The sequence below is a fragment of the Saccopteryx leptura genome, chromosome X, assembly GCF_036850995.1.
Source record: "Saccopteryx leptura isolate mSacLep1 chromosome X, mSacLep1_pri_phased_curated, whole genome shotgun sequence".
Classification (NCBI taxonomy): domain Eukaryota; kingdom Metazoa; phylum Chordata; class Mammalia; order Chiroptera; family Emballonuridae; genus Saccopteryx; species Saccopteryx leptura.
Genome location: NC_089516.1, coordinates 14,266,900 through 14,288,311, shown reverse-complemented (window position 1 = coordinate 14,288,311; position 21,412 = coordinate 14,266,900). Strand labels below are relative to the sequence as shown.

Genomic DNA, 21,412 nt, shown 5'->3' with positions numbered 1-21,412 from the left:
ACCGTGAGGAGGGGCCCTTGGAAACTCCAGCCTCTACAGAGCTCTGCATACTCACTGCCCATTATCTCGTTATGGCATTGAAGATGCAGCAAGCAGTAATTAGACCAGAGCCTGGAAAAACTGGCAGAGCAACTGGAACGAATGATTTTCTTAAAGCAAGTGGTCAAAGGCAGAAAACTTAAGTCACCCACAATTTCCTTGTCCACTCTGCCAAGAGATGGGCCGCCAAGGTCCAAGAACAGGAAGGGAGAACTCAGCTGTGGTCAGGGAGCAGGAATGGAAGCAAATTCCCGAACGCGGAATGCGAGACAGGCGGGAAAAGAGCTGAGTAGGTCAGCATCTCGCAAGGTGAGTCCAGGTGAGGGGCGAGTACCCAGCGCCGCTGGCTGAGGGCGCAGGTTTGCCTGGGCGTGGTTCCTGCAAGTGCTACTCTGCGTAGAGCCGCCTCCCGGGTGTCACCGCGCAAAGTCGCCGCTTAATCCCTGCTCCCGCGGGATTAATTAGGACCTCTTTAAAGCAGGGAGCCGAGAGCCAGAGGTTTCTTTCCTGGGGCACCAGGGTGGGGGGGGGGGGGACAATCCTCCAGCCCAGCCAAGCGCTCCTCCCCAAACATCGCTAGACACAGTGGCCCGGGAAACTCGAGCCTGTCCAGTGAACGCCTCTCACCAAACCCCAACTGCGTTCCCGGAGTCAGTTTCCAGGCCGGGCCGCTTCCTCCAGTGTCCGGGCCCTCAGTTCTCGGCCGGCAGCCGGGACGCGGGCGGGGCGGGGCGCTCAGGGGAGGCCGAGGCCGCGCGCTATTCCTGTCCCTGTGAGCTACCCGCCTGTTATGTGCGGCACCCAATCACACCCCGACAGGCTACGCTGACCCGCGCTCCCCCGCCCTAACCTCCCAGGCTTTGATTTGATCCTCCGCGCGGAACAAACTCACCCCCACTTCCTCGCCCCGTAGCCAGTTGTCCCCGGCCCTCGCGGGTACCCACCGAGCCCGTCTTCCTCGCCCACCCCCGGGAGGTCAGAGCCCTTGCCTGGTACTCCCAAGACAGCCTGAGCCGGGCCGCAGCTACGCGTCGGGGCCGTCGGAGAGCCAGCGCCCTCGGGAGTCGGTCCGCCCGCTGCTCAGCCCTTCCAGGTGATGGTGCGCGGCCACTGCGGGCCCTGGTGCGCCGGTGTGGGCTCCCCAAACTGGGCCGGGGACAGGGCTCTGGGCAGCGCGCTGGCAGCCTCGGAAACCAGATTCTGCATCCCCCAGAAGACTCCACACCCTGTGCCCTCCACCTCTAGGAGCTGGTGCAAGCTGTTCCCCGACCCAATTGGCTCTGAGAGGGATACGGGGAGATTTGCGAACCTGGATGAAGGAGCCCCCAGCTTTAAGCTGAGCAGGAAAAAATGGGCCCCTGCTAGGGCCCCTGAGGCTTGCGCTTGGGGCCCTAGGATGCCTCCGGCCGCGCCCGGCTGGCCTCAACCCCCGCCTGGCCGCTTCCCGCCCTGGGCATCATGAGTTACTTCCTATCTTACTGCAAAGCTCACGGCGGCGCACTGCTCACCGGCTACCAGGCCCTGCGCGCCGAGGGCTTCCTGTGCGACGTGACGTTGGAGGCCGAGGGCAGCGAGTTCCCAGCGCATAGGTCCCTCCTCGCTTGTTCCAGCGATTACTTCAGGGCCCTATTCAAGAATCACACCCGAGAGTCCCGGGCACGCGTGATCCACCTGCACGTGCCGTCGGCGGCTGGCCTGCAGCGCCTGCTGGACTTCATTTACACCGCCTGGCTGCCTCTCTCCATGGACACCGTGGAGGACACGCTGGAGGCCGCCAGCTACCTGCAGGTTACCGAGGCCCTGGGGCTGTGCGGCCGCTACCTGGAGCGCCTGCTGGCTCCAGAGAACTGCTGCTTCGCGGCCAACGTGGCGGCGCGCTTCGGCCTGGCGCACACGTTGGACGCAGCCGAGCGCTATATCGTCCGCCACTTGCGGGAGCTGCTGGCGCGCGGCGCGGGCCCCGTGGGGCTGCTGGAGCTCAACCCTACGTCCCTGAGGGCCGTGCTGGGTGCCCCCGACATGGCGAGGGTGCCGGAGGCCCGGCTGCTGGGCCTGGCGCTGGCCTGGCTGCGCCAGGAGCCCGAGGCCGAACGCCTGGCCCACTGTGCCGCGCTGCTGGAGCGCATCCGCTTCGGCCTGGTGCCGGCCGCCGTGCTGCGGCGCGTGTACTCGGGCTCCGGCCTCGTGCTGCCCGCCGGAGTCAAAAGCCTAATCATCCAGGCCCTCAACTACCACACGGCGCCCTCCCGCCAGCCGCTCCTGCAGGGCGAGCAGACCAGCATCCGAAGCCCGCAAACCCGCATCTTACTGGTCGGGGGGCGCAGGGCGCGGGAGGCGGTGACAGAGGAGATCGCGGTTCCCCAAGGGGCTGCCAGGGGCAGGGCCGCCGCGCCGGAGCCAGAGGAGGAGGAAGAGGAGCAGTTGGAGGAGGAAGAGGAGGACGACGAGGAGTGGGAGCTCACCCAGGACGTGGTGGCCTTCGACGTGTACAGCCACCGCTGGCGCAGTCTCACGCAGCTACCCGCCCCGCTGCTGGGGCACAGCGTGTGCGTTGCGGGCAACTTCCTGTTCGTGCTGGGCGGGGAGGGCCCTTCCGGGGGCGCTGCTTCTCCCCAGGACCAGACCCCGTGGGCGGTCACGGCCCAAGCGCACCGTTACGACCCGCGCTTCCACGCTTGGACGGCGGTGCCCGCGATGCGGGAAGCGCGGGCCCACTTCTGGTGCGGCGCGGTGGGCGAGGGGCTGCTGGCCGTCGGGGGCCTGGGCGCAGGCGGCGGGGCGCTGGCCTCGGCCGAGATGTATGACTTGCGCCGGGACCGCTGGACGGCGGCTGGGGCGCTGCCGCGGGCGCTGCACGGTCACGCGGGGGCCGTCGGCGACGGCGGGGTCGTGTACATCTCCGGGGGGAAGGCGGGGAGAGGCGAGGGCGGCGCCAGTAGCCTCAGGGACATGTACTCCCTGGGGCTCGGGGAGCAGGCCTGGACTAAGAGGGCGCCCATGGGCACAGCCCGCTTCGGGCACCACATGGCTGCGCTTCGCGGGGCCGTGTTTGCCTTTTTAGGGCGTTATGAGCCCTTCTCGGAGATCGAACGCTACGACCCCGCCACCGACCAGTGGACTAGGCTGCGGCCGCTGCCCTACGACCGCTTCTGCTATGGGCTGGCGGTGGTGGAGGAGACAGCGCTGCTGCTGGGCGGCGTCAAGTGGCGCGAGTCGCGGCAGGTGCCTACCCGCAACGTGGTGGGCTATGACCTCGACCTGGACCGCTGGGAAGACATTGGCTGTGCGCTGCCCTGGGCCTGGAGCGGCCTGCAGTGCGCAGTGCTGCAGCTGGTAGACGGTGGGGACGAGGAGAGGGAGGGGGAGACCAGGGAAGCCCCAGATTCAGTGTTGGGTTTAATGGGTTAGGGCAGTCTCAGGTCGACAGAGGAGAGGTCGTGCTTGAGCCGGTTTACAGAGCAGCAGGAGGCCGCCTTATAAGAATGGGACTCTCTGGGAGCTGAGTGGCTTCTGAAGGTTAAGGAGGCAAATAACGGTTTAGCTAAAGAGGAACATTTCCAAGGTGAGACAGGAGTCAAATAGAAGGATACATGAGTCAACTTCAGTGAGCTGGGGACTTCTGAAAGTCTCATGCTGGGCTAGAGATGGACTTTTGAACATAAAATATGACCCTATTTTTCTTTTTATAGTTAAAAGTGTATCCCTAGGTGCTAAAGAGTGATTATGTTTGTGCCAAACAAAGAAACAAACAAAAAACCCCAAAATGCCCAAAAAATGTACAACTTTTATATAAGATCCAGGAAATCTTTAGCTAGAAAGGCTGTGATAAATAGTTCTAGAGGATGGCGTTATCTGAATAAATAGAGAAGGGAAAGTGTCTTGGTTAAACAGCATGAAATCATTTGAAGGAGAAATAGGATTTTATGGTCCAGAACCGTGGTTCTGCGTGGGTTTAATATAAATATAAAACTGAGAGAGAAAAAGGTGTCTAAGAAAGCACCTTTTATTTTTGTATAAAAGTAACCTGGATTAAGTTGTTCTGTCCCTCATCCCTACTTACCCCTTGTCTGCTTTTGCCCTGACTTGAGGCAGCTTTCTGCTTTTCCGTTTTATTTTGGCAACCCTTAGCCATAATAATCAGGCTCCTGGGTTAAGTGGAACATCTAACAAAAAAACCAAAAAACACCTCTTTCTTTCATCTGCTTTAAATGTTCATTTGGCAGACATGCTGTAGGTTAGGTTTCAAAAAAATTACAAACATTTTTGGTGGCTCCCCCTCCTCCAATTTTCCCAAAGACTCCAAAAGAAAGGACAGAGGCGCAGGTGAAATGTTCATTTCAGGGAAACAGGACACCAGCTTGATTTTACAGGGACTCAGAGAAGATGCTTGTATACTGAACAGGTGCTTCTTCTGACTTGGACCACCACTGGAGTGGCCAAGTTAGAACCCGTAACTGGGGAGGGGCACGGGGAGGGGTGGTGGCTGTGTGATTGCTTCACAAAGAAATATGGTGAGAACTCTGTAGGAAGAAAGTACGTGCTCTATAAGGATTCATTAAGAGTTGAATTTATTTGACTTCAGTTTACAGTGCTGACTCTCTCCTAGGTTTGAACTAATGCAATAGAATGTACAGATATATAGCGTTAAAGGTCTCTTTCATGCTAGGCTAGCCACAAGTCTTTACAAATTCATTAGTTTAATTTTTACCATTTAAAACAACAAAGCCAACTTTACAAAAGGAAAAGCTGCTTAGTAGCAACACAGCTAGCTAGTCTTCCCATCAACTGCTTGCTGTTTACAGGGCACTACTGGCCGCTGTATTCATGACACATCCATCCAGGTAGAGACAGATATTTTTAAGAGAATGTACACATTTGGTCTAGTAAACATCAACACGTCTAAATACCTGTAACAAGCACACTTCATTTTAGGACAAGAGGGTTTCTGTTTGTTTGTTTGTTGTTTGACAGATACAAAATCCCACAAATTTAATGTGTGTCAATATTCATGCAGTAAATAAATGTTTTTACAAATAGTTTTTTTTTAAATGATAAAAATATTACACTGGACCCAAAATTCCATACAAACATTAATATGTGATTTCTCATCTATTTTGACTAAATACAGGATTACTGAAAATGTGCTGTAGAAAGGCCACTTTCCTGTACAGTTGTGCAAAGTCTGCAAAACGATAGTGATTCAACGGTGGTTTCAAAAGCAAAGAAAAATAGCCCCGCTGGGGAGTTTTACTTTCTCCTCTACAGCAAAAAAATGTTCACTGGCAAATATCTGAACTCTTAGAGATGAAAGTACATTCACTGAGCTGTACAGGCAACAGTATAAAGCTGATTAGAAGAAGAGTTTAGGATATAGAATAGTAAAGGAGGATCCCTTCCTCCTAAAAATTAACAAAAACCCAAAACAGCAAATTGTGACTTGTACGTTATGCAGCCAGACACTAAAAAGCAGCACAGTCATTATCATGCTGTGATCACTTTCAAAAACGAGATGCTCAGAAGTGGAAATACATGAAGAGGACTTTTTCATAGACTTCATCCACTCCATAGAACACTTCACGAAGCCAGGAAAAGCCTCTCTAGTTTCTCTCATGTAATTTAATGTAACAGATCTCTGAATGGCCGTCATCCTCTTGCTCTTCAGGAGAGAGGTATGTTTTCTTTTCCAACATTGTTTTCTATAATGACATATTTGATTTCCCTGCTTGAAGTATAATTCCATAAGTTTAATTCATGGACTAGCGGGGAAATTGGAAACTAATTGGAAAATTGATTCATTTCCGTTTATACCTTGTAGTTTTTTTTTTCAGAGTTGGAGTTTTAAAACATGAGTTTGGGCTGAAATTATATATATATATATATATATCTGTTAGCTGCCTTTCTGGGTGAGTTAAGGGTGTTTTAAAAAAATCTACTCTCAAATTCCTCTGTACACAATCAGCATATCATCACTACAAAAATAAAGTAAGATTTAAACCAAGAAAATAAAGCAGCTCTATCTTCAATTTTGGTCTTAGTTACAAAAACATCTTACAAAGCTTTGCCCTGATACACCGTTAAGTGTCCCCATGGATTTGGAATAGTATTCCCATTAACCAGCTTTCACAAGTTAATAGACTTTTAAGACGAATATTATATACCTGAACTTTTCTTATGTTGATGCTTTTCTATTTTGCTTAACTCTTGTAGGCGTGTCTACATTTCACAAAAATAAAACTACAGCATTAAACTTTGTGCAATGTTTAAGAAAATCCTTAGAACATTTTAATAAATATAAAAAAGGTTTAAATTCTTTCCCACCCATAAGGATGTCTGCACCTGAAAAAATGTGATTTACTTTTCTTGAAGTCTTATTTATATAAAATTAACTTAGAGGGAGAAAAGATGACCTTAGATAGAAAACTGCCATTTTGTGTGTTTGTTTGTTTGTTTTTCTCTACTTGAAGACCACCTGTCTTCAGAATAGTCTGCAAAAGTTAATTTTAAGTCAGTGAAGACAGTTGATTTTGCACATGGTAAACACAAGCTGAGCACTAATTGCATATAAAATATACAAATGCTCATTAAAGACAATGGCATTATGACCATATATGGTTTGTATCATATAGTTTGGTAACACTGAAGTATAGCTTGTCATGTGTCCCACACATTGCTATAAAAACTACCGTATATACTTGTTCAAAGGACCAGAAGGTACCAGGTGGCCTGAAGGCAAAATACACCTACACGTGTGTTTCAATGTATGAATGAGTGTGTGCTAGAGAGGAAGTGATTACATCTACTTCAGAAGAAATACTTAATGGGTCATTTGAGGTGGTGCTTTGACAGATATCCAGGAAAAGATCGAGGTACATCTGTTTCCACTGTTGGAATTCTTTAGATGTCAAGTCTGGATTGTCTAGGACTTTGTCGATAATGGCTACCTCCCCTTCTCTGGCCTGAAAAGCAAAAGGATTTAATAGTTAAGATGCAGACAAACTTGTTCAAGTTTAAAATAAAAAGTTAATAGGCAAAAGAAAAAAAATCACCCAAGAAGCCCCTAAGAAATGGCTCAGGTATATCCAAACTCAGTATTCAGACTCAAATCCTAGAGTATTTTTTTCTATCTCCCAAGGTAGGCCTTGTATTGCCCACTCTCTGGTTTATTTTTTCTCATTCAGCATCTCTGCCTATGGAAACCTTCCTCATTTTTTTAAAAAAATTTTTTTTTACAGGGACAGAGAGAGAATCAGAGAGAGGGATAGATAGGGACAGACAGACAGGAATGGAGAGAGATGAGAAGCATCAATCATCAGTTTTTCATTGCAAGACCTTAGTTGTTCATTGATTGCTTTCTCATATGTGCTTGACCGTGGGCCTTCAGCAGACTGAGTAACCCCTTGCTTGAGCCAGCGACCTTGGGTCCAAGCTGGTGAGCTTTTGCTCAAACCAGATGAGCCCGCACTCAAGCTGGCGACCTCGGGATCTCGAACCTGGGTCCTCTGCATCCCAGTCTGATGCTCTATCCACTGTGCCACCTCCTGGTCAGGCGGAACCTTCCTCATTTTTTAAGATCCAGTTCAAATGCCTCTTATTTCTTGAAGACTTCCTTCAACTTGGAAAAAAGGTTCTCTCTTTCATCGATGCCCCTGTAACACTTTATCTTTGCCATTGAGCAGACTTCTCACATTCTGTTGTGAGTTACTTTTACACCTTCCTTTATCTTCTACTATGTGGTTAGTATCTGTTTTTAATGGGTGAAAGGAAGGGGCAGGGAAATCTAGGGAATGTTCTGCAGGAAGTGGGAAAAGGGACACGTCTGGGCTAGCCAGACTCGAGAGGGAAAGATAGCCATGTGCCTAAGCAGTTGCTCCAGTCCTTGGGGACAGATAGCAAGGCTGGGACCAAGGATGTGTTGAATCACCCTGTGCTTGGTGAGGGGCCTGTTAAAATTCCAGAAGCCACACAGACAAACAGATACACACGGGGTTTCTTGGACTGTTGTCCTTCCCTAATGGGAGAATTCCATTTCCTATTAATTTCCAACAGTAAAAGGTATTGGTAAAAAAAAATGTGTTTTTACCAATGAGGGGCATTTCTTTTCTTTTTTATTAAATTTATTGGGGTAACATTGGTTAATAAGATCATATAGGTTTCAAGTATACATTTCTATGATAAATGATCTGTATATTGCATTGTGTGCCCACCACCCAAAGTCAAACCATCTTCCAAGGGATATTTCTTTACAGTGACTTGTCGTCATCTTTCTTTGCCCCAGAGTGTAGATAGAGCACAGCATCACATACATGGTGATTCATCAATACTCACTGAATGAATCATACTCTTTGCTACTGGATGAAAATGTTTCAGGGAGTCCACAGAGTATAAAAGAGAGTGGTGAGGGGCTGCGAGAGACAGGGACAGGAGTAGGTCTTTAAAATATGTGAACCTGACCTGCTGTCCCAACCAGGCAGTTTGCACCTGAATTGGGGGTGCAGGGTGAGGCTCTGTTAGGTGAGAGGGTACAGATACCTTTGAAGTAGGATTGGTCACCAGAATTATTCTTACAAATAGTACAGCTTTTTAAAAAAAATTTGGTCTTAGTTGGCAAAAGGCCTTTAGGTTAACCCATGGATTTGATAGGGGAGCCCAAAAGTTAGAAATTTGAGTTCAGTAATAGTAGCTTTTCAGTTGTAATGAATAGGAGCTATGTAAGGGTTAGGAACTAGTTAATCTGCTTGTTGTTCTCTCTTAATGGCTCCCTGACCTTTACTTTGAAATGCAGTTTATGTTGAGGAGCTACCGGACAATCGGGGGAGTTTAAATCACAATAGTTGTTTGTAAAAGCCTAGTCACAGGATTTACTATGAAAAGTTAAGGCCTATATATTAATTTAAAACTTAGTTCACCAATCTTAAATCTTTACTATGTATCCTAAGAAAACAGGGAGTCTTTTCACAGATAATTCCCAGAGGGGAGTGGTCCCAGAGGCGCCAGATCTCTACTGTTCGTGGGAGACGCTTGACCCCGGCTGTCTTGAAGATTTCCCAAGGACACCAGAAAGGACCACGTTGATTAGGCCTGTGCTATATCAGAAGAACTTGCAGAGATGTTTCTGCAGCTGAATGCCCACCTCCTGAACATTGTTATGTAACTAACTGCACGGACTTTTTACTTTTTCCCTCCTGAACCCTATAAAACCTAGCAGCACTAGGAGAGTGTTAAGGCAGCGTTGTGGGAATGACTCCAAAGCCTTCTAGGGTACTGATATTTCTAAATTTAAGACATTCTTATACACTCAGTCTGGTTGGTCTCTTTTGATTGGCTGAGTGTAATGAGCTGCCCCAAACCCAGCTGGTTCAGGTAACATATCTGCAATAGAAGTTGCATGAATACTAGTTGAGTGTTCACTTAATCTGAAAACTTGACTGCCTGCTACAGGAGGTTTTTTCAAATAATGCATTTCCTATTTTATCTTTTTGGTATTCATCTATGTTTCAAAATCACAAAACCTCAGCAATATACCATGAATCTGAAATATTTCCCAAAGGAGACTTTGGACCTTTTGCTCTGTACGATTGTTCTTTTCTGGTTTTGTTTTTTCAAGCATGCAGGGCCTACTTGCAGTGGAGTGTGTGTGGCAGGCCCCCTAGACACACACAGCAAAGGTGCTCACTTTACTGCCTCCTTGGACTTCCTGCCTCTGCTTCCCTATCCTCCCCACCTCCTCCCCGATCTGGGATTGGCATAATAAGAAGACCAGAGACAATGTAAGCACTTCTGGAAATGTATAAAGGAAAGTAACATGTGAATTGGGAACTGATAGTGTAAACAGAACAATGATAAAGTTTCTACATGGGACATGAATCACTGTGGCTTCATTCCAAATGTGCTTCAGGAAATAGTCCCGAAATATCGCAAAGCCTTTTAGCACCCACCACTGCATTCTGCATGCATGCTGTGTTCTTCTAATAACTGTATTACTTACACTACATGGCACATTTATCTTAGGAAAATGAAAGACTGAATAATAACACCAGCCTTGCATTTTTGGGAAAAAAATTAACGACATCCTGTTTTCTCCTAGAACTAAGTCACATAGCATTTAGTCAGTGCTCTGAGGTGTTAATGAAAAGTCAGGATTATTTCCTCTTTACCAATACACTTATTATGCTACTAGAACAGCTCAGCTTCAGATTCTTCCTGTTTATCTCTCCTCCCTTGCTCCCCACCCCCACCGCCCATCCCATTTTGTATTTCTTCACCTTAGAGTATCTGGTAATTGCCTTTGAGTTCAGGAATAAATCTCTTTAAAGGAATTTCTCTTTCCATTTCCTATCTTACCTTTAAAGTGCTTTTGAGAATTCTCAGCCTGTGCAGTTTTTCATTCATCACAGGATCATTGCATCTCTTTATAAATGATAGCTTGTATTCCATCTTGGTGGAAATGCGATGTTCTCCCAGTGGTGACAGATTGGCTTGCTCCAATGCTCTGTATAAATCTTGCAGTGAGTCTCCTAACTTTTCTTCCCAAGTTTCACCTGTAATGTTCAAAAAAGAGAGATATGAATCCAGTGTAATAAACAGCTATTTGACACTCCAAAAATCTATTCAAAAAAATCAAAGAAAAAACAGTATAATGAATGATTGGAAAACACTCTATTACATTAAAAAAAAAATCCCAACAAACCCACAGCTGCTACTTTTACTGTGTATGGTTAGGCACAGGCAGCCAATTGTTTTAGAATGGTCAAATAATAGGATGCTTTGATTAACAAAATATTCTCTTAGTAGCAAATCCCTGTAAATATCTTTAGCCCATTAAGTTAAGGATTAGAGTACAAAAAGTACACAACACAAAAACAATCCTGCACATAATTTAATATTATAAAACATTAAAAATATCCTTTATCATTATATTGGTAAGCATAGAAATACTAATTAATAGCTCTCTCCTGATTTAGCAATAAACTGAATTTTACATTTTTCCAGACTTAATAAAATGGAATGGCATCCACTGGAATCTATTTGATTATAAAAATCTTCCAATACTGTGCCACGGAGGATTACTAGGTTTCATGTGACTGCCATAATAATGCCTGCCACATTGTAAATATAGTAAATGATCATTATCAATAATAATGGTTTAATTAAATGAAATCTGGGAATGTTTATATGCAAATTAAGGAGAAATGTGGTTTATACTAAGAGAAGATACTTAGCATTTGTAAGACTTGGGAAGAAAATACTCCAATGAAATATTTTTGAGAAAAAAATCTTAGACTGGTTTAGCAAAGGACCTTAGATCTATTTGAACAAGTCAAACTCCCATCTTGTTCTTTAATTGCCTGAATATTGGTGTCATATCTTTCTCAATAATGACAAACAAAGATGAACTTGGATTTTACTTTCGGTGGTAGATAGGATTAGGGCTATATCACGTTTCCTTTAATAGAGAGCCAGAGTCCTATTTGAGGAGTACTAATTGTATTGGCCCAAGGGTAAATATGGAATGCTATTCATTCTACCAAAGTCCATGTGAGTATTTTAGGCTTTCTGACATAGTTCAAAAATACTCTCTAATTGGTAATAATAATAGTTAATATTTATATGTGCCAGCCAATAGGGTTAATACTTAATTTTATAATCTCATTTAATCATTACAACAAAAGTAAGAGTAGATCTCTTTGATTTCCATTTTATAGCAGGGAAGCACCTTGCTGAAGGTCATGGAAACTGGTGGCTCTAGGATTCCAACTGGGCAGTCTAGCTCCAGAATCCATGATTTTAATAAGAATTCAATACTGCCAATTTTGTCAATAATCATTTGAACTGTGTATTTAGCAGTAAGTGTTAATGAATTTACAAGACTCCCTTACAAAGCAGCATTCTTAAAATTTGCTTTAGAGTGTACCTGAAACCACCCCAAAGCTCACAAACATAGTAGTGAACTTAAAGGGATCACTTTTAGAATTAAAAAGTAACTTCCTTTAAGTTTCATATTCAATTTTTGGCTTTGCTGCTGAAGGTAGCAACTATTGGTTGATATGGTAATTGAGTCTTCTAATTGGAAAGTTGCTTGTTATCATCAACACATGCTATTACTAATTCTATGAATTTTAACTTTCTAATCACCTATCTACATTAGAACTATAATCTAAAAGTACAAAAATCCCTTTACATAACAGCTTTTAAATTCTCTGTTGGCTCATCCTTGAATGTTTGCAACACCTAGATGGTTCTGAGGGATGAGTGAATGGATGGAGGAATGTCAAAAGGAGGAATTGCTTCGTGGGTTAAGAGCAAGATTGAAATGGGATAGGGAGTGTTAACTGAGAACGGTTTGGAGCCAGATAGGCGCAAAATCATGAGGTCATTTAGAGTACCTAAATGGAGTTGTAAAAACAAGGATACATTTGAACAGCATAATTCCTTTTCATAAAACCACAGGACAGGAAAGGACCCCGAGGAATTATTTAGCAGTTATCAGTCTTTTAGTCTCAAGGCTAGACTGCATCTACAGCTCGATGTAATTTCATAGAGCAGAGAGTACGAGAGAAATGGGAAGCCTAACAGATGTGAATTATAGTAATTTAGGTATCAGGTGGCCTAATGTATTATTAGTTTTTCAGTTCTTGAAAGAAGGTGAAGATAAAAAGGGATTCAGATTATAGTGTTACGATTTAAGGGAGGCAGAGTATTTTTACATAGTAAAATTTATTTTACAAATAACCTTCTTCCATAGTACCTAGAACTATAGGAAGTATATATTTTGTTTTTTAAAAAAAATTCTTACCCAGTTTTCTTTCTCCCCAGTTCTTAAAAAGTCTGTGGACTACTGGGCCAGATGATTGATTTTTAAAAATAAAGTTTCAAAACAGCTTTACATTAAGAAGGATAAGTAAAGATTAATTATAAAAGTGACAAACATAGCTATTAAATAAATAAAAACTGAAAGGTTTTTTTTTGTTGTTGTTGTTCTTGCCTTTAAGGGGGTAAAAAGCATTCAACCAAAGGACTACGTAATTTTAGAAAGAATCTGTTTTGACAGCTCTAAGAATAATTGAGTATAGATTTATCTCTGGGCAGCACATTTGCACAAGAAATCACAATGAGACGAAACACAGAAACATTTCCTAGTATAGTAATGGAAGAGCATGGCTCCTATTGGAGATAAGTAAAGCCCCCTCCCCCCTACACATCATACACATATGCAACATCACAAGACACAGCAGTGGGATGAGGAAGGATGAGGGACTGAGATGCCAGGCTACCACAAAATGCCACCAATCACTGAACATTTTAACACTAGACAAAGAGTCCTTTTATTTTCAAAGGAAGGAGGAGGGGCAGAGCCACATTATAAATCTGATTCACTGTGCTCAACAGTCAAAACAACACAGAACTCAACATTCAAGACAAAAACAGACCTTTATTTTCTTTTATAATTTTCAATTGGTTTCCTTGATTTTTTTTCTCTCAGATGAATGCCAATTAAGTCAATTGGGGCTACTGTTGCAACTGAAAATATGAAAGCACCTTTATTTTCTTCTCTCTTTGCCCTCTTCTTCTTTGTCTCCTTCTCACTTCTCTTCTGGTTTCTGTTTTAAGCCCTGCTTTTCTTCTTCTAGAAGAGGTTGCTTTGGATGAGCAGGCAAGCACTTGGTGAGGTCTGCTTCCTGTTTGACTCTTTCAACGTGCCGGTTCAGCCATTGCAACACTGGCGGAACACCAGCTCTTTTGCAATTTGAATGAATGTTTCTGAAAGTTGGCAAAGTGTAGAAGGCCACATGCAAACCACAGGACACGTATGGGAACCTTCAGTAATTCCTAATGAGGAAGTGTATCGCTGCTACAAATACAATTTTAATTGGGATGTAATTTATTCAGGAATTCTGAGCCTTTGCAGGAATAAATTCCCCTCCCACATTCTATTCATATTTATAACATGTAAATTACTTCTGTGTCAGAGGACAATCTTTTCTCTGCCAATTATATTAAAGCAAAGAGGACATATAAAGTTTTCTTTCCTATATAAAATTTCATTGATTGACCGATAGATTTGAGCATCACAAAAAAGTTATTGATGAATTAGCTTGTATCTATGCAAAAGAGGGTCACTTGTAGCTGGGTCATACATGGCAGGGGCAAAATTAGATTCTCTATTGTCTCACTGATACTCTAGCTACACTCTGATATACTGTGGCCCTATTCCTATGTGGTGGGCATCGTAGCAGTTCATTGTTTGGTACTTTCAGGCTGCATATGACCTCCAGGCAGTGATAAAGAAAAAGTCAAAGAAAAGATTAGCTAATGCAAAATAATAGTTTGTTGGAACTTTCTTGCAAATGGATTATTAGCAGATGATAACGCATTTCTCAAATACTAAATACTAAAAAAAGGTCTTCAGTTGATGTATTTCCTTACATGCATGCTCAGTAGTTTCCCAACTTTTTGATTGTACACACTTATCAGTTAAAAACACTTCTGCTGTTGATAACTCCTATACCTGTATTACTCTGTATTAATAGATAGGCATGTTATAAAACAGACACAGAAAAGAAATTTGAAAAAATGTGCTACAAAACCGGAAGAGAAATTGCAACATTTTTTTTCTTCCTGTGCCTCAATGGCCCCATGTGCCCTCCTTCGAGACCTAGACAGTAACTCTCCCTGAGCGGACAACCCTCACCCGCCTTTGCATTTCACGTTCTTCTATCCAGCATGGTGCTCGTGCACCCAAAGCTTCAACTTAGTGATGGTTTCCTTTATACACACAGGATTCCAAAGCGGGCTCCCTGTCAGGTGACTGTGCAATTTTTATGACAGTCTATTATGCAATTGCATTCATGTTCCTTTGGTGAAAATTAAGGAGAGCAGAACACAGTTGGCGACCTGCAATTTCATTCTTGTGTCCTCATTTCCCCAGGACTGTGATGACAATGTTGAAAGTAAAAAAATGAAAAGAGAACAAAATGAGTATAACAACTGGGGTCTTGAAGAACCAAGCCAATAATGGGTAACCAGTGGTGGTACATGTTTTAGAAGGGAGCTGTGCTCTTTTATAATTGGACAATGATGTCTTCCTGGAAACAGTTGTTCCTTACACAACACAGCCGGGTAATGAGCACAGAAAACTGGGAAAGGTTAAGTCACAAGGGAGAGAAAAGGCTGGACATAGTAGCATTAGTCACCAGTCAAATGTGAGAAGCACTCGTTCTTGTCCAGCCATAGAGTGCCCAAAGGCTTCCAGGCTAATGGTGTCATGTATGTGGAACACTATTCTTGTCATGAAGGTCAACTAAACATTTTCATCGAGACAACAGGAATATTTTCTGTGAATGCTAATTTGCTAGTGCACCGTGATGAACAATTTATTTATATGTAAGGTGACAAACTTTTTAATGGGTTTTATGTAGATGGGTTTAATGTTTATGGGTTTTATGCTGAAGATGATTATGTATTCAGGAGTTTAGACTGTAATTTGAATTGTCTTATAATTAAATATTAGCTCTCTTAAGTCATGCTTTTGTATAAGTAGTTATGGCTAGCATTTTAAAGCTGGGGGCAGGGCAGTTGGTTATATCAGGAAAAAAAGCATACAATTTTAAAAGCTGCCTTTTCCTCATTACTCTGTAATCAACTACCATTTTCATAATTAAGAGTAATTTGTTTTCTCTTTTATTCAAAAGAACAATAATTTTTCTGATAAAAATAATTTTTAGTGAGGAAAAAACCCTTTTAAAAGGACAGCTTGCATGGATTCACTGGTTTTGCTAATTGTATGTTTGGAAAACATTTGAAGCCCATCCCTGTGTAAGAAGGACCCTGCGCTCGACCAAAACCGAGTACAGCTCACGCTATTCCTGTTGGTCCCTTCCACACAACAGTGAAGCTGAATTCTGTGAAGATGTGACAAAAGAGACAGAGCTGGAGTTTATTCTGTACTTCATTTTCTAAGCATGTTGTTTCTGCTAAATTATGTGGTTTAATGCCACAAATATATAGCACTGGTTAAATTTCCAGGGTACTGCAGTAGTTTTTATGATGAATAGTTCAGATGGCAAAATCTTGGTGTCCTTGACATTGATTTATTGACTCAAACAAAAGGTTCTTTGAAAGACAACCACAGACATAAATGACCAATTCTAGATTTACCCACACAATTTAGAAAATTTAACTAAGTGAGATATGGAGGTCAAGGTATCTGGTTCTTAGGCAGAAATTCATAAAGGAGACAGTTTAAAGTCACAGCTAAGAGATGATTATGTTTAAAAATCAATATGCAGTCACCATAGTCCTTAATGAGAAAAAACTAAAATTCTTCACATCATAAAATTTTACTATTTTACTATAACTTAAACAAGGGGGAACAAGCCAAGACAATCCCACTAATATTAAATACCAACAAAATGCTTTTTGATGGATTTCTACAGACCAGAACCATCACTTTTATATAGACTTAGAAAAACACATTAAAACGTTTAGAGCACAGAGGCAACTGTAAGGCAGGTCAATGTGATTTTATTCACAACACAAATTCCATTTGTGAGAAAGAAGCATAGATTACTTCTCTTTAGAAAGAGATTTACTATCAAGCATACTTAGCAAATTATTTAGCTATCTAGAAATATTTAGCTATCTGATACCAACTGGTCATATTTTTATTTTTAAGTAATGTATATTTTTACAGGTATTCACATTATGCAATACCACACACTGCGGCAACAGGAAGAAAGAAAACATTTCCAAATACAATGTTAAATGATCTGTTCATTGCACAGTATGAAATATCCATTAATTAGCATTGAAATTATTACAGAGTATCTTATCCAACTAAAATAAAGGAAATTTCACATCCACTACAGAAGAAAAATAAGCAATATAGAGCCATAAGGGACCTAGTTACATAGGTATTAAATAATATCTGAAGCCACTTTGAAAGACATCCAGACAAAATACTTTTTCAAAAGTGAAAACCACAGCCTATAATTAGGAAACTTTTACAGAAAAGAATAGCTCATGCCTGTCCTATAAGGCAACACCATTTGTATACAAGTGCCAAGAGATAAGGGGAAAGTTAGGATTTTAGCTGAGGAATCTACGAAAGCCTGGCATGAGGAATTTTCTTCATTAGTGTCACCAAAAAGCAATCTGTGTTGCATCTGAATACACTTTATAATAGAATAAACATAGTAAGTTTCAGAGCAGGTTGTGTATACCTTGCCTTAATAGATTACACTTAATTTAGTACAATACAGCACGTCAAATTTTGAAAATGCAAAATACACAATACACAGAATTTGCTTCCTCTGCTTTGCCTTAAAGAGGCCACCAAAGAGTCCATTCAACAGCCAGGCCTTTCTAGGAATCGGAGCTGCTCCCTCTCCCTTCCTGGTGTCGGGAGAATACAACTGAGGTGTCACCACACAGAGCCCTTCCCCAGTCAATGCCCTTCCCCTTCTGTTCTCCCACAGAAATGGCAGTTTTCTGTCACTGTGCTCCATCTTGATTGGCTTTGATCTTATGCTAGTCCCAGTGGAGAAAGCTCGCATTCTTCTTAAGAGTGGCCTGCCCCTCTTAATATCCCTTTAGGGAGGCCCCCAATCCAAACACACTTGATGATCTAAACTTTTAAAAAGTCTGTTTTCTGTTAGAAACAGCAAGGACGAGGCCATTTTAGTTGCTTGCAAGAGGTTGATGTTGAGTCTGTGCCGAGCCGACTCTCTCCGATCTAAATTCTCTAAACATTAGCTTATCAATCTGTGAGTCCAATGGGTTGAGTGCCAACAGAAGTGGATCCGATTTGGCATGGAGAGGTTCTATCAACTCTCGCAGTGTATTAGCCTAATATAATAAAGCAGTGATACAATATGATGAAAGACCTGCGAGTGCCATTATTTCTAAAGCACATTAGTATCTGTATTAGAAACACCATCATGCAATACCCATGAAGAGAAAAAGAGAAAAAAATATGGCTAGAATTGCATATGGTTTCAATACCGTCATGTCGTTCTGTTGGCATGCAAGTCTATTTGGCCATAAATGGGACACTTTGTTTTAAGCTTGGTTATTTGGAAACGCCAATCTTATGTATACAAAATAATACATAGTGCAGATCCATCTTTTCCCAACTCTATACTTGTATATGCACATCTATAATTCTAATGAGAAAAGTTTGTTAGACGTATTCTCCATACACATGTAAAATTATCAGTCTTTCAAGAAAATTAAACTTTATTTTTATACAAGATCTTTCCTCAAATTTATCCAATGAAGAATTAATGAGGAAAAGTTTTTTGGTCTACCTTCTACCTAACCACCTTGAGGCATATTTGTCACCCCGTGCTAATCTGTGAGATATAAGAGCCCAGTGAGTGTGTGAATCCAATGAGGAGGCCAGTGCTGACCAACACAAAGTGAAGAGGAAAGAAAAGCTCTAACAGGTTAAGTAGGATGGAAGTGGGACTTTACAACTCAACATAAACCACACACCAAGGGATTAAGAAATTAGAAGAGACTAAAGTTTCTGAGTGACCTGGGAGACTAAGAACAATTTGGGATAAAATAAACTGTAGTCTCTTTTAGCTCATTTTATTTTAGATTTTAAGGAATCCAAATAGTGTCACCAGGCACAAGTTTTCTTTCTGGCCTAGGGCAGATTTTTATCTGCAACATCTTACAATAGCTTTTGTGTTATATTAAGAAGAAAGAAGAAGAAAAAGAAAAATCATGCCATTCATGACTGCCTTCCTTAGAAAATGGGAAGGGTTAAGTAGCCCATGGCACTGTATCTAGAAAACAGGATGCAGCATAGTTCAGAAATCAACAGAACTACTTTTTGTTTACCACATCAAACCGTACTTTTATAGAAAAGGAGCTGGGAACTACATAATATTCATATGTAAGTCAAATGAAACAAAAGGCAATATTTAATTTGAAAGGAAATTATAATACTGGAATACTAGCTCTGGCTTCTACCACTTTGTTTCATAAGGTCATGAAATTTCAAACAGCAAAACAGTGGCAATCTTACCTTGGGCACAAGGTCATTTCTAAGTTTGGACTGTTCCTAATTTATCTATGCAATTCAAACATTTTGTAAATTGTGGTTTGAGCACACCCCTCAGTTCCTCCCAGAAAAAAAATATTACACGCGTAGTTTAATTTCTAGTGCACTTAACCCATACTAAACCTGAACTAGCGCCCTGGTAATCAAGTCATGTTTAGTTACATTTAGGACGTTGTTTCTATAGGATTGCTAAATTCGACTCCAAGAGATTGGAATCACCTCCTCTGGTTGAGTGCCTCACCAGAGTGCAGGCTGATGGAGGAATACTGCTATTTCAAAATGACTATAGCTAGCTTCCAAACTGTAAATACAGGGTAGGGCAAAAGCAGGTTTACAGTTGTTTGTACAGAAAACAATACAATAATTAACAAATAATACAAGAATAAACTGTGTTTCCTGCACTCACAATTGTAAACCTACTCCCCCCCACATTAGCGTAAGAGAAGGTAAGTCCCAAGGACAAGGTGTCTGTTCAATTAGTGGTTAGGACCACTGGGGTGGACGTCTGCTTGTTAAACACAGATTTCTGGGCCCTCATCCTAATCTACTGAATTAGAATTTTTGGTTATGGAACTCAGGAATCTGCATTGTAAGCACGAGATCTGGGTGATTCTTGTGACCACTTACTTGACACCTTCTACAGGCCAGTCACACTGGGACAGGTTACACCTTGGGTGGAGCTGGTTGGAGTGACGACAATTATTGTACTACATATACAGTACAAGTAGTTTGTAGATGGAGAAGCATGTAGTTGGGCTTATCACATAGCATTTCATTTTTAGTTTCATCACCAATATAACATCATATTACATAGCTTAAATAATTTCAAGGTTTTTGCCAAGGAATCTGATGGAAATATCTTGGTCTACTGAGAATATAGCAAAATGAAAGAGGCCTTGGTAAACTGCTTAAATAAATTCTTTAAAGCTATACTTTACTGTAGTATTAAATAGTTCCTCTTTATTCTTGAGGCAAACAAAACAACTATGAAGATAATTCCAGACTCATGTCCATTGAATCAACTGTATGTGTTGGTGTGAGCATTCTGATTCTCAACTATGAGCAGCAATGGCAGGCCAGGGGGGTCAGATATGATGGACATGGTTAAACTACATGAAATCTCTAAAACAGCCCCCCACACCCACACGCCCACCTTGCTTCATGACACTGCTCCAAGAAAGCCTACTTTGTCCTCTCTTGTGACTCTCACATTTCTGTCTTTGACTTTTTGCAAGTCCCTTTCTGGTTCTCTACACTCTCCTTTTCCCTACCTGTGTGTTTTTGTTGGGCTTTCTTGCTCTTGACAACTGCATTTTATCCCCACTCAAGTCAAAATAGTCAAGCCGGTTTAAAGTATTTATTATAATGACAAACTAATTTTATTCCTTTTTTTTAAATAAAAAAAGTGGAAATTGCATGTCCCTTTAAAAAATAAACTTAAATTACATGGCTCTGGATTGTCTTCTTTTGGCCAGTATCCTAATTAGAAAAATATTCCCCACTTTCTGCTACTAAAATAAGCTTCACTATTTACCAAGCTCTCAATCAACTGCATTTTGGAACGACAGCAACATATCTATGCTAACTCCAGGAAATCAGTAATGTTTCTATTTGGCATTTTACTGAACAAATATTTATTAAGCTTCCACCTATCGCTGAAATCTCCAACCGGGAGGCCACCATCCCAGCTGGATAAAAAGAAACAGACCCTCTTCTCTGTTACTAAACCCTCTAAGATGTGAATGGTGAACCCAGATGGAACACCTGCTGAGGGATGAATAGGATGACTTATTCCCATGCGGAAGGGCTTCCCATGCAAGCCCTTCACAGACTGAATCTAGGTAGAATATGTTGAGGAGCATGAACTTTCCCTTCTTGTTTTAGGAATTTAAAACCCTACCCACTAAGGACCACTCTAATAAGCCAAAAAAGAAATTCTACAAATATAAGTTGTAGAAATGTAATTAGACTTCTAATAATGTCCCTGCTGGGAACAGCTGATGATCCTTAAACAAATACCTGGGGGTTACATTATAGGCTAAGGATGGAGACACAGATATTGGCAAGAGAATGATTAAGTTTGAATACAAAGTAGGTGAGAAAAAACTTTGCCTTAATGAATGAAAAAGAAGAAAATATGTATAAATGAAAATGAGAAGCCTCTGAGCCCGAATAGCACATTTTTTTTGCACCTTTTTTTCCTTTGGTGTGTGTGTGTGTGTGTGTGTATTTTTCCGAAGTGAGAAGCCGGGAGGCAGACAGACTCCCCCATGCGCCCGACCGGGATCCACCCAGCATGCCCAC

The 21,412-nt window shown here is 42.3% G+C and overlaps 2 protein-coding genes across 6 annotated transcripts in view; one reads left to right on the top strand and one right to left on the bottom strand.

Moving 5' to 3' along the window:
- Positions 1-248: 248 nt before the first annotated feature.
- KLHL34 (kelch like family member 34) lies at positions 249-3,453 on the top strand. 2 transcript variants are annotated; one of them, XM_066357914.1, is made up of 2 exons: positions 249-348; positions 953-3,453. In XM_066357914.1, the coding sequence occupies exon 2, from the start codon at positions 1,498-1,500 to the stop codon at positions 3,445-3,447; it is 1,950 nt and encodes a 649-aa protein (XP_066214011.1). In that variant the 5' UTR covers positions 249-348; positions 953-1,497; the 3' UTR covers positions 3,448-3,453. The 2 variants fall into 2 exon arrangements, with proteins under 2 accessions (XP_066214011.1, XP_066214010.1); XM_066357913.1 differs by having other exon boundaries at positions 897-3,453.
- A 3,326-nt stretch (positions 3,454-6,779) lies between these two features.
- The window catches only part of CNKSR2 (connector enhancer of kinase suppressor of Ras 2), a 257,028-nt gene continuing 242,395 nt past the window's right edge, over positions 6,780-21,412 (bottom strand). For 3 of the 4 annotated variants that reach the window (XM_066357908.1, XM_066357911.1, XM_066357909.1), the window contains 2 exons: positions 10,381-10,577; positions 6,780-6,995 (listed from right to left, as the gene is read on the bottom strand). In XM_066357908.1, the coding sequence (XP_066214005.1) occupies positions 6,780-6,995; positions 10,381-10,577 (413 nt within the window). Of the gene's footprint in view, positions 6,996-10,380; positions 10,578-16,107; positions 17,884-21,412 lie in introns of those variants that run through there. The other variant, XM_066357912.1, reaches the window with a different exon arrangement.

What these genes read in the sequence shown, in the direction of transcription:
- KLHL34 (XM_066357914.1), top strand. Translation starts at nt 1,498, where the DNA reads ATGAGTTACTTCCTATCTTACTGCAAAGCTCACGGCGGCGCACTGCTC.